Here is a 12,496-nt window from a genome sequence, read left to right on the forward strand (position 1 = left end):
TGTTACCTAGAAGTACTTTCTCCATTTAACCCTATGATTGATACAAATTTAATTTTTACCAGTTCTGATTTCTCTGAGATTGCTGTGAAACTCCCTAGGCTGAAGATGGCTTGTGTACATGTCCCAGTTTGCCTCCTCAACTCCTGAAACTTGGAGGTAGTGAGAGGAGGTTGGAGGAAGTGGAACGAGGCAGCTATCTGGTAGGAAATAGCAAACCCAGCAGAAGGAATTTGTTGTGAAGTATTCAATGTTATTGGAAAACATATTTTGTGTGATAAAAGGGTATGCTGTGATCTAGGGATTGTCTCAAAGCAGCAACCTTAACTCTGCTCTGCTGCTCTCACAACATGGGTATTTTTAGACTCATTCCCATTTATACCCATCAGTACTTGCGACCATCACAGACGGTTACCAAAATTAAACCTGAAGTTGGATGGGAAAATAGGCACTGACCTTGTCAGTACAAACCAAAATCATATCTTATTTCAGACAAACACATGCACCTCAGAGCCATTTTCCCATATGTGCAAATGCAAACTCCGAGGAATCATGGAAGAGTTTTAAAAAGCATCACTAAGCCCAAGAACAAGCAACCAATACTTCATTACTCCTCCTTGCCTTCCAAATTACTGTGCCCTTTGATTAAAGTCTAGCTGTTGGCAAAAACACCAGCGTTGGGGTGTAGACAAGGTGAAGGGGAAATTTAAGCCTGAGGAGCAGCTCAAACCTGAGCTGGCAGGATGGCAGAGGTGTCCAGCATGTTTGCCTGTACCATGCCGGCGGTTTGCCAATGAAGCCAGTGAAACCCTTGGTCCTGCCCCCAAATCTCTCTGTGACTCTGTGCCCCACGATGGAAGCCATCCCCGCTGCCGGTGCGAGCACTGCAGGCTGGTTTTGTCCCAGGTTTTGGCTGTAGGAGAGGGGAGCAAAAGCAGCATGACCCCACCGAGGGGATCCCCAAATCTCCTTGCTATCTTTGCCTCTTTGTCTCCCAGCCCCACGAGGGAGCAGGGGGGTGCTGATGGAATCCCATGGGCAAGCACCCTGCGGGGGTGTGGGGCATGGGCATGGCCAGGTGGGTATTTTGCAGCTGCATGTGGGAATTGGGGTGGTAACGTGTCCTCACCAGAGCCGCAGTGCGGTTGCATGCCCATGGGAAAAGGTCAGGGGAGTCCTTGACAGACACAGGCAGCAGCACAGCACTTTAGTAGGGTACCTTAAGGCAGTCTTCTAAAAATGGGGTTTAGCCCATTTATTGCTGATCAGGTTAGTAGGCTAAGCAGGTATTCCAGTGTAGTCCCCTCCAGCAAACTTGGGTCCCCTGTGGGCTTAAAGTGCAGCCCAGAAGAGTGGTCTGTCAGATATTTTGAAGCCTTGTCCAGAGATGCCTCTTGGATGAAGCTGACCACCCTCCTGGGAGGTATCCTGCTTTCTAGCTGCTTTATTCCCTGACACCCACTGCTGGCCCAGTAGAGCTGGGGCGATGCACGGGGGAGACGCGGGCTGGGGCAGGCTGCCAGGTGCCTTTCTGCTTTTGGGGCAGCAGCCCGCAGCGGGAGGGAGTGATGCTCCACGCCTGGGCACCCTGCTGGCAGGACCCCTGGCTCTCTGCTGCCGTACCTGTCTGACAGCCGGGCTCTCGGGAGAGGCAGCGCTGCCTCCGCACCCCGCCGCGAGGCACACCATGCCCAGCTCTGCTGGACACCACCCCGATATTCCCAGACCCATGTGGCTGGGGTGGCCGGGGACTCTCTTCTCATTTGCGAGGCTACTCCTGACCAGGTTGCATCTGTTTGCTACCGTGCCAAAGCTGTGTTTTAAATCATTCCTTTTTCCTCTTCAGTGCTCTCTTCTTTCTGCTAGTGTTACTTAGAGATACTGGTTGTGTTCTCTCATTCAGCTGAAATGCCTAGCCGCCTCTTGGATGGCCAGTGCTGCCTGCTGAAACTCATCGGGAAGCCTGTCTCTGTGCCTCTTCCTTGCCCAAATAAGTGTGCGTGGGCTTGTGCTTTGTGATTCTAACGAGATCTCCGGCTCATCCCGCCCAGTGGCGTTGCAGCTTGCCCGTCCTTACCGGGCACATTTGCATCTGATGCATCCCATATGCATGCCGCCAGCCCCAGCTCACAGCACCTCTGCCCCTGGTGAGCTGGGGGCCGCGTGGGCCGTACCTATGCACGGGCTTACCCAGCCTTTTGGCCCAAGAAACTGTTGGTTCACAGGACACACGGGCACGTCGCAGTCCTGTGCTCGCTGCGCTGCCCACCTTGGCATGGTGCAGCCCCCCAACGCTGGCAGGCACGCTCATCCTCCCATTAAATGAAGCACCAGAAGGAAATAAAGGAGAGAAGAGATGTTCCTGGCTGCAGTCTGCTCCTAGCACTCCCCTGGGACCCCAGCACTGAGCTCTGGGTGCTGGTTTCCCCACAAAGGGCTAGTGGGCATCAGATGCTGCGCTCCTGCTCTTTCTGCTCCCTGCTTTATGTGCCCATCCCTGGGGCAGCCAGGCACCCCTGGCCAGGAAAGAGCCACGTCCCTCTCCGGTTCCCTTTCCCACACAGCCCACGAGTGGCTGTGAGTCATCCAAGGGCAGTGATGTTGGTGCCATTTCCTTGTGTAGTTCAGTAAAGCAAAATCCTTGTCCCCTGCATGGTGCGGCTGTTTGCCGTTCCTCCCAATCATTGCTATTAGGATCCCAGCAAGGTTTCTCAGGCTTCTCTCCTGCAGGGTACACCTGGTCTCCTGTACATTTCTGAGATTTGCCTTCGTTCCCTGTATTTTCAGCAGCAGAAATTGTGAGGTATGTGGTTTCCCCCCCGCTCCCAGCTGTTAATTCTTGGAGCCGTGGAGCCTGTGCCAATTGAACTCAAGCTCAGCTGTCATTTTGTAATAAGTTAATTCTTCAGCAAGAGAACAGTACCCCTCCTCCCCACAAAGTGCTGGGAAAGCCTTTACTCTGCCACGTCTTTCATTAGCCTGAATTGACCTTGGGTTAAAGTCTAACTGTAAAGGTATTTTATTAGCTGCTGTGCCAGCCAGCTGCGAGGAGGAGCTGCTGTGGGGTGCCAAGGGAGGTGGGCACCGGCTTCCAGGGCCTGTGCCAGCCCTGCGTGGGCCATTTCGGGCCCATGAGGAGGTGGGCTGCAGCAGAGCTGGGGGGGGGATCATTGCCACAGGCGGCAGTCGGAGCTCGGGGTGCTCACACCACAGGGCCCTCACCAGCCAGCCCTTCGTGTTCAGCAAAGGTGGCTCCGTGGGATCCGGATTGGCTCAGAGCTTCATGTCCCTTCTGTATAAATGCAAAGAAATACAGTTCTCTGGCAAAAAATACAGACCCTTTTATGCTTTATTTATAGCACATTTTTTTCCCCTGCCTCCCAAGGTAGTAGAGTAGCAATAAGGTTTGTGGAAATTGCTTGTTCCCTATTAATTGAATTCTCAGAGCACTGCTCTTTCCCCAGCACAAGCCTGTAAACATTTTTTTTTTTTTTTTGAAGGAGTTGGGGGATAGAGAATGGAAGGGGGCAGGTACAGCTTGATGCATTTAGGGGAACTTACATTAAAAAATTTCCCATTTATTTGTATTCTACTAGCAGAATCTGGGATTATAGCATTCCCAGTACCTTCCCTTAGAGATGGAGAGTACTACTGGGCAGACTTAAATCTGTACCTGCTGCAGTTTAGATGGGCTGGAACAAAATGAGGGCATTTTTATTCAGGATAACCTATTTCAGATGCTTGTGGACATTGCAGGGATGATGTATCAAGAAAGACATCATCTCCCTGATCGCTTAACCTCTCATGCAGCGCGTGGTTACAAGTTTTCTTACACTTTTACCATGTAGAAACAGTGTGACAGGGATGGATAACGTTCCTCAGGACGCTGAGTTTTCCATGCTTTTCACACATACCCATCACTCTCGGACTCATACATAATTTTACTCTAAGCTGACACAGTTACATGCGCTCTCTATTAAGCAACATATGTTACTCTGTTCTCCAGAAAGGGCAATTTTAATACTCTGCGGGTAGGAATGTGTTGCGCAATGATGCATACACCAGCTGGCATTATTTTCCATCTAAAGTTTTTTAAATAGTGAACTTTGCATAGAAGACAGATGTTGAAAATAGACTCCCACTAACCAGAGGTCAATGGTAAGGCTTTTGTGCTCTGACAAAATACATGTCTTTTTTCTAATTGAGACAATGAACGTGTGTTTTTGTGGGCAGTGTAAAATTAAGGGATAATCTTTACTCACTAATTAGCTGGTTGGAGTTTGCAAGTGATCTAATACTTCTTTTTCATTAGTAAGACCACCTTTACTTTTTTTTTTTTTCTTGAACATCTTTAGTTTTCAGCTTTGGCATATCTGAAATGTCCATTTTCAATCTTTGCTTAAAGATTTTAGTAGAGGGCTTTGAGCTTCAGTTGGAAACTGACTGTGGAGCTGTGCAAGTCTGGGAACAGACGGGTTTCTCTGTTGTTCTTTCCATTTTCTCTGCATTTCCCTGAAATTATTTCTTATCCATCTTTTGGGATTGTCACATTGCTGTAGACAGTAATTAATATCATTAAGCTAAACTCATGGTATTATTACAGATACTTAAAGATCCAGAATCATGCCCAAGATGGGCAAACTGCCTGGGCTAAAGGCCAAGAAAGTTCTTGTGACCATTACACCGTTTAGTTAGTTATAAGTAATACAGTGAAATGCTACGTGGTGTGAAACCAAAGGGGATCATGGAGAAATTGCACATATCCTCCTTCCTTCCTTGATCCCAAGCTGGATAATTATTTCTGTACCATTTATTTATTAAACAGTAGGCTGGGATTCACCTCTCCGAACTGGAGCCATCAGTAGCCGAGTTCCCACAAGGAAGGGAAATGTGGGTTTTCCCCTGAAGCAGTCACCTAAAATCAAAACACCGTATCCAGAGAGCACGAGGTGAATTGCTGTCACTGGGTTACAGGGGCACTCCTATTGCTCCCCCTGAGCATCCCTGTCCCCTCCCAGCAGCAAAGCAGGTCCCTTGCTGGCGGCTTTGAGAAACCCCACTTTTGCTTTGCCACTCACTCAGTTCTGTACAGGCTCAGTGAGAAGCCAGTTAGCAGCGATGGTGTGATTTTTAGCGCACTTTTGTGGCTGCAGGGTGTATTCCCAGCAACGGTTGTATGGCATTGGTCCAACGTCCCTGGAAATACGCAGGTTGTCTTCTCCTCCGAGTCGGCCAGTGCTCACTGGTTTTGGATGAAGTGGCAGTTGCTGTGACTGTGCAGAGCATCTCAGAGTCCCTTTGGTTGGTGGTGTTTCCAACCCTGCCATCACCTCTGCTCTCCTCCCAGCAACAGAGAAACAAAAACCTTAATGCTTCTCGTCTCTCTTTAAGCTTTCTCTCTCTGTTTCACAGCAGAAGGAGGGATGTTGACAGTCATGGGCAGACCCGGCAGATCTCTGTGCCCAGGGCAGACAGAGCTGTGGTCAAGAATAACTCCAAGCCAGAGAGGTCCTGATCAATCATACAGAGAGAGGTTTTCCATGAACCCATGAAGTAAATGGGCTTGCAGGGCAGCTGTTAGCAAGGGCAGGTCCTGTCGACATGCAGCACATTGGTGAGACTGTCTGAGATGCCCAGCAGTCGTCAGGACCAAAAAGCCCATACTGGCATCTGTAGTCTGCTAACAGAAGGGATTTGCCATTGCTTTGGAGAAGTCCAAGGAGGTGGCGCAGGACCAGCTAGCCCTCCCGGGCTGGGGAGGGCCAGGGTGCCCCTAGGGCACCCAGCTGAGCCCCGGGTACTGCTCCTGGGCTGGGGCCTCAGGCTGACTGCCACCATCAGCCACTGCCTTCCGAGAGCTGCAGGGGCTTGCTGGGGTGTGCAAGGACTTGTGGCGAGATGTGCCTTTCTCCTGCTGCGGCCAGCGAGCTGCATCCCAGCACGGCAGGGGGCTGAGCGGGGCAGCTGCTGTCACTGCACCATGAGCCGGCAGGTCTGAGCACAAATTCTGCCCTGCACGGTTTTGAGTTCACCCCTTACAGTCTCTGTGGCTCAGATCTCACTTAGAGGAACTGCACATACCTAATGTTTGCTCCCGTTGACCCTAGCCAGAGCTGCTGCTTGGGGTAAAATCCCGCTGGTCTGCTGAATTAGCCTTGTGAACAAGGCAGAGCAAATTGCACGCGAGGATAGCAGCACACGAACAGTGTGCCAAGCTCTACAGACCTGCTCCCTCTCTGCTTGGTCTTCTGCCACTCTCTCCTCAGTGCTTTTCCTTCCATTTTGCACCTATTTGCTCAAACTCAGGTTTGAAAGCCACCCGAAATCAGTGGTGCATCTCCTGGCCAAGGGACTCAGCATGCCTGCCCTGCGCAGCCCAGGGATGTGAGAGGCAGCTAGGCTGAATTGCCGTTTTATTGAATCCTCTTCCTCTCTAATTTGTTATTAAATTATGGTTAGTGTTTCATTAGAGCCCCAGTAGGCATGAGTTCATTAGTGTTTTATTGGCTAGGGCTGTGCTTTGTTGCATGGGAAATGTATCCCAACCAGTGTCTGCACTCGTTGGTGTGATTGTGCTAACGAGCTCTAGCTGGGGCAGGGTGTGCAATAGCTTTCTAAGGGCATGGCTCAGACTTGCAAAGGAGCTTGGCGCTTGGCTTGACATCGGGATAAAGACCTGGATTTACGCGAGGGCTTAACAAATCTGGCTGGTTGGCCCTTCTGAGAATTTGACTTCTTTGCTCCCATCAGTTCTTGCTGGAGTTTTGCTGCGAGCCATCAGCATGAGGGGAGTTTGGCTTCAGCGTGGTAGAGGCAAAACAGCTTTCCCCATGGCATTACCCTCGGCCAGGCTCCGGGTGAGCCTGGGCAGAATCCCCTGCCTGCAGCTTGGGGTTGCAGAACCTCTCTGAGGAGCTGTGCATTGATTCCATCTGTGAAACAAATGCTGGGGCTGGGTAGCATCATTGCTGAAATGACCTGGCCTGTCTGCATTTCTGTCTTGGGGCTGTTACTCACCCAAAAAACAGGATAAAAATAGTCTTTCTAACCCTGAGATATTTTTCAGGGTTGATGTCTCTTCCAAGCCCATGTTAATTAGCACTTGGGGTGGCCTTGGGCTCTAGCAGCTTGGAAATGCAACTTGATGCTTATAATCAATGATGGTTAGGACCAATAAATCAAGCTGCAGCTCCACAAGGTGCCATGCAGTTGCTCTGGGAGCCGCAAGGAGTATCCAGCTCAGCCCACGGCTCCTGTGAAAATCGCATGCAGAGCTTCAGAAGGTGCTGGGTTAATTACTCTAAGGTAGCTGGGCTGAAGCTCACCTTTTCAGGGCTAACTCAAGACACTTCTGTAGCGTTAGGTACCAGGCACACTGCAGTGATCTCTGGTACTGGTCTGGTGTCTTAGCAGGGCACAGAGAGGAGGCTGTTGGATGCAGTTTCATCTCTACTTGTAACAATGGGGATGGGGAATGTGAGAAATGGGACTTGGAAACCCACCCCGGCGGGCTCTTTGGTGAGGGACTCTGATGAGACCTGTCTCCATGAGGAATAAGCCCTGCAAGCAGCATATGAGTATGTGCTGGGGATTCTGAGGCTGGCTGTAGCCATGGTGGGAGCCTGAGCTCTGCTTTCTCCAGCCCATCACCGTGGCTTCAGCCCCAGAGTGGGTGGGCTTCCACACTTGCCTGGTCTGTGCACTGGGGAGGGCAGAGCTGCGCTCCCCGCCCCGGTCCCGCCGCTGTTTTCTGAGTCATCTGTATCTCCCATCCCCATCAGTGATGTTAAAAATGGCTTTGAGGAATTGTATTTTCAGGTCTTTTTATCATTCAATCACAGGTCAGGGCCAGCAGCTTTTCCCACCCGCTGGCTCTGGCTGCCAAAGTTAATACATCATGCAGTGCTGGAAATGTCACACCAAGGCTCGGCGTGGACTGGAGGCAGGGCTTTGCATCGGGGCACCTGCCCTGTGCTCCCTCTGCAGAGACACTGGCGAAATAGTGAAAGGAGCAATTCAATTCCTCTTCCTCGGGTGTGCAAGGTGCAGGTTGCAGGGCTTCTCTGCTGCTGGCTGGGCACAGGGGATCTGTGCCCACGGCTGCACACAGCACTCTGCATGTGGGACCAGCACACCGGGTACCTGATGTGGGTGCACCCCTGGTAGACCGCTTATGGGACTCCCCCAAAGTCCCACAGCAGGAGGTTGCCCAGCCTAAATGGCTCATCTAGCCTTTTCACCCACCAGCCTCCCTCCCTGCTTGTAAGACTTTAAATGCAAAAGTGGCTGGATTTGGGGGGATTTCATTCTCTCCCAGGGCCGAACCAGAGCTTTGTGTTTAGTCACTGATCTTTGGAAGTTCCTGTTGTTTTTTTTTTCATGTCCAGTGACTTGTAATTGAAGTGGGTAATTGCGTTACCCCATCCTCTCTGGAGAGGCTCACAGAGTCCTCAGCAATCATCTTCCATTTTATACTGAGCCCAGAAAAAACCCCACTTGAAATGCCATTTCCCTTACCAGAGCTCAGCAATGGCCACAAGCCAGCAGGGCAAAACCCAGCCGGGCTGTGGAGCCCCGGGGGCTGGCAGGGCTGGGAAGGTGGTGGTCCCTCTCCGAGGAGGTGCGACCCTTCGGAGGGGCAGAGCAAGTGCCTTTGAAACACAAGTTAACATTTCCAGCAGCATCCTGTGCTGAGCAAAGCATTGTCCACATTCAGAGGCCGAATTGCTTTGGGATGTGCTCCTCTGGATGCTGGGCATGGGGACGCTGCGGGACAGAAAGGCCCCCTGTCCTGTCCTAGCTTGGATGTGCAGGGCATGTGCTCAGGGAGGCATGTGGGGTTGGGGAAACCTTTCCCTGTTGCTCTTGCCCCTTCCCATTGGAGCCTCTTCATCCCTCCCTGGGGCTTTCCTGGCACAGGAAAGCTAATTCAGGTGTTCTCTTCCATCCCCCGCAGTATGAGTTTAAAGCCAAGAATATCAAGAAGAAGAAAGTGAGTCTCATTGTGTCAGTGGATGGCGTGAAGGTCATTCTGAAGAAGAAGAAGAAGGTAGGCAGCCCTGGTCCCTGGGGCAGTGGTGCCTCGGCAGCAGGAGCCCTCCCCTCGCGGCACAGGGACCTGCAGTGTCCTTGAATTTCTGAGAAACTGGTGGGCTGGGAGAGGGAGGGATGGGCTGGGATCAGTCACGGGGAAGCCGTGTTCCCACAGGGTGGCTGAGCCAGTCCTGGGTGTAGAAGGGGCTTGGTGGCCCCCGTTGCGGGGGATGTGGGACATCACTGGTCCCCAGCAGGGCCTGGCCCTCAGCAAAGGGTTGCAGGGGAGCAGCAGCAGAGCTGTGTGACAAGAACTTCCCAGGTCTGTCCCTGGCCTCTCTCTGCCCTGTCCTTGATCTCAAGGGCAGCATCTGACGTACTCATTTTCAGCTTATTTCATTGCAGAAAAAAGAGTGGGCCTGGGACGAGAACAAAATGCTCGTCATGCATGATCCCATCTACAGGTAAGCCTGCCCGATGAGGGGACGGAGACTTGGGTGTCTCTGCCAGGCCATTTACCCCGCACCACACTGGCTCCGTGCTGGGGACTGACCATGGAGAGCCACCACCGTCCCCGTGGAGGGAAGCTGCCCTCACTTGCTGCGCTCTCCAGAAGTCCCCAGCTCTCTTTCCTTGTCTCGCTGGCAAAAGCTAAGAGCGTGGGGTGTCTGTGTCCTGGGGAGGCTGAATGGGGGTGAGGAACGGCCCCAGCCGTGCCGGGGAGGGGGAGGCAGGTGCCCAAATGAGGAGGGCAGCTCTCCGAGCAGGCAGGGTGAAGGAGTGAGGTTTGCTCTCCTCAGTCCCCGGAGGGCTCCTGGGCTGCCAGCTCTGTCCCCGGGGGCTGCGCAGAGAAAGCCCCGTTCTGCCTTCACAAAATGCTTGCTGCTGCTGAATCAGCAGGCTAATTTTCCCAGCCAAGGCAAAACCTCTGCCAAAAAAATTTCTGATGGGCTTTAGCAAGGACATGCTGCAGAGGCTGGGCATCTGCCAGCACCCCAGGATGTGCCCTGGGAAGCACTGGCTGTGGCCTTGCCTGTCTCCTGGGTACCATGGGTAATATTGTAGATGATATCGTCCCCTCCTTTCTGTCCTTGCAGGGTATTCTACGTGTCTCACGACTCCCAGGACCTAAAGATCTTCAGCTACATTGCCAGGGATGGGTCTAGCAATGTCTTCAGGTGCAACGTCTTCAAATCCAAGAAGAAGGTAAAGATGCTGGGAGGCACATCCCACTGCCATGGGGTCTCAGTGAGGCAACTGGGGCAGGACCCCCTGGCACTGTGCTGCAATGAATGGTCCAGAGCACCCTGGTGATCTGAGCTATGGTCCCTCAGTCCCTGTGGCAGCACAGAGACCCCCCCGAGAGCTGCACCAGGTTGGGGAGGTCATCGGGCAGGGGCAGCCCAGCTGAGGTTACATTCCTCCTCTCCTCTCCCCTCCTCACCTGCTGCAGAGCCAAGCCATGCGCATCGTCCGGACGGTGGGTCAGGCGTTCGAGGTCTGCCACAAGCTGAGCCTGCAGCACACCCAGCAAAACGCAGACGGACAGGAGGACGGAGACAGTGAGAGGAATGGGGACGACCTGGATGTCCCAGGTACTCTGCGAGGACGGAGGCGGGGGTGGCGTGGGGGTCCTGGAGCCTGGCAGACACGGTCTGCAGCGTCACCATCTTCCCATACCGCTCCTTGCTGGCTGACACCTGCGGGGAATGGATTTGCACAGCAATCTGGCCTGCGGCGCCTCGGGCTCAAGCTGGGATCTTGCCCAGCAAGGGGCCTTCGCTAGGTGTTAGCCATCATCCTCGCAGACATTCCCCTCGCTGGGAGCCCATTAGCAGTGCCCGGGACTCTGCTGGGCGTCTGAGTACTCTTTGTGCTTGGCTGCATGCTCTGCAAACATTTCCTCGCCTCTTCCACGGAAGAAACCCTAAGCACAGACCTTCCCCGTGTCCCGAGGCGCTGGCGGGGCTGGGCCCGGCTCTCTGCCATGCACCCAGCTCAGGGTCCATCCACCCACCCCCCTCTGCACCTATGAAGCCATGCTTGGGATCTTCCACCAAGCTCCCAGGGCTGCAGGCAGCCTGTAGACCCTTCCCTCCCTCGTCAGCCCCGGGGGCAGGGGGTGCAGGGATGCTCCTGGCTGAGAGCTGCTGGCCCACCCCATCGCCCGGGGACCTCCCTGGTGCCTGGTTGCTCTTTGCAAGAGGTTGGCCAAGGACCTCCAGGGCGCGTCGGGATGCTGGTGGGTCCTGCTGCCTGTCCGTGTGTGGGCTGCCTGGGTGCTGGATCCCCTCCCCATCCCATCAGGAGCTGCCTGGGCTGCGCCGCGGTTTCCTGCCTGCCCCTGCAACCGGTGCTGTCGTGATGACCTAATCATTGGGCTGCCCTGGACCGGTCATTGTTTGTTTTTCCTCCACACAATGTCCTGGCCACGATACTCAGTTCCCTGGGGATTTCTGAGCATCCGCCTTTTTTTTTTTTTTTTTTCACCCTGTAATCTGTTTACCTTTCCTTAGCATTCTCTGTGTCTTCTGCTCTCGATGGCCCATTTCTCCCACATCAGGGGTTTTGGCCGCTGCTCCCCAAGTTTGGCACGCTGGGGACGGGCGTGTTTTCTGCCGCAAGCCCCATCCCGGCCGGCAGCAGGAAGCGCAGCCGTGTCGCTCTGTACCCGCTTCCCCCCCGTGGAGCTGGAGGGTGGGTGGCACGGGGGCGGTGGGGTCTCACTCGCCATGCCGTGGCAAGCTCCTGCTCCAAGCAGGCTGTGCTCTGCTCTGCCGCCGCTCCCGCAGCCTGCCGCCTCACCGGTGTCGAGAGGGCAGCCGCCTCGGCGGAGGAGACGGACATTGACGCCGTGGAGCTGCCCCTGCCCGGAGCCGACATCCTCGACTTCAGCCGTGGCGTGACCGACCTCGACGCCGTGGGCCAGGAGGCGAGCGCCTATGCCGACGCCAAGGTGCGTGGGTCCCTTGCCCTCTGCGCTCAGGGCACGGCGTGGCCTCAGCCCCGTGGCTCCCCATGAGCGTCCCTGGGGATCAGGAGGGATTGTGCAGCATTCCCCGGCTCCCGGATCAAAACCATCTGCCGCTGCAGAGCTGCCCTTTGGCTCGGGGCCCGGGGCGCTCCCGGGGAGCGCCGTGCCGAGGCTCAGCTATGTGCAGCCACACGGAAAGAGTCTGGGGCAGAGCTGATAGGGATTTTTTTCCCCCCACCGCTCCCAAAAAAAAAAAAAAAAAAAAAAAAAAAAGGAGTTTTTTGATACAGTGGTGGAAATTCCCATGGGAAGTGTCAGCCTTTCTGGGAATTTTCTACAAAAGTATTTGGGCTGTTGTCAAAACTGAAAAAATACTGTCTTCAAGGTTTTTCAGCACCCCCAGCAAAGTGTGCGCTTGCTTTGAATGCAGCAGCTTCTTTCCTCGGTATTTTGGGGGGGCTGCTCAGTGCTGCAGCCCATGCGTGCCTGGCA

At 53.8% G+C, this 12,496-nt stretch overlaps 1 protein-coding gene across 4 annotated transcripts in view; it reads left to right on the forward strand.

The window, feature by feature from the left end:
* LOC104361263 (nitric oxide synthase 1 adaptor protein) overlaps window positions 1-12,496 on the forward strand; it is a 42,220-nt gene that overhangs the window by 22,681 nt on the left and 7,043 nt on the right. For 3 of the 4 annotated variants that reach the window (XM_042783993.1, XM_042784000.1, XM_042783997.1), the window contains 5 exons: window positions 8,954-9,046; window positions 9,421-9,494; window positions 10,128-10,236; window positions 10,484-10,625; window positions 11,823-11,986. In XM_042783993.1, the coding sequence (XP_042639927.1) occupies window positions 8,954-9,046; window positions 9,421-9,494; window positions 10,128-10,236; window positions 10,484-10,625; window positions 11,823-11,986 (582 nt within the window). The remainder of the gene's footprint in view (window positions 1-8,953; window positions 9,047-9,420; window positions 9,495-10,127; window positions 10,237-10,483; window positions 10,626-11,822; window positions 11,987-12,496) is intronic. The other variant, XM_042784004.1, reaches the window with a different exon arrangement.

The sequence above is a fragment of the Tyto alba genome, unplaced genomic scaffold (assembly GCF_018691265.1).
Source record: "Tyto alba isolate M040663 unplaced genomic scaffold, T.alba_DEE_v4.0 Super-Scaffold_1000006, whole genome shotgun sequence".
Lineage (NCBI taxonomy): Eukaryota > Metazoa > Chordata > Aves > Strigiformes > Tytonidae > Tyto > Tyto alba.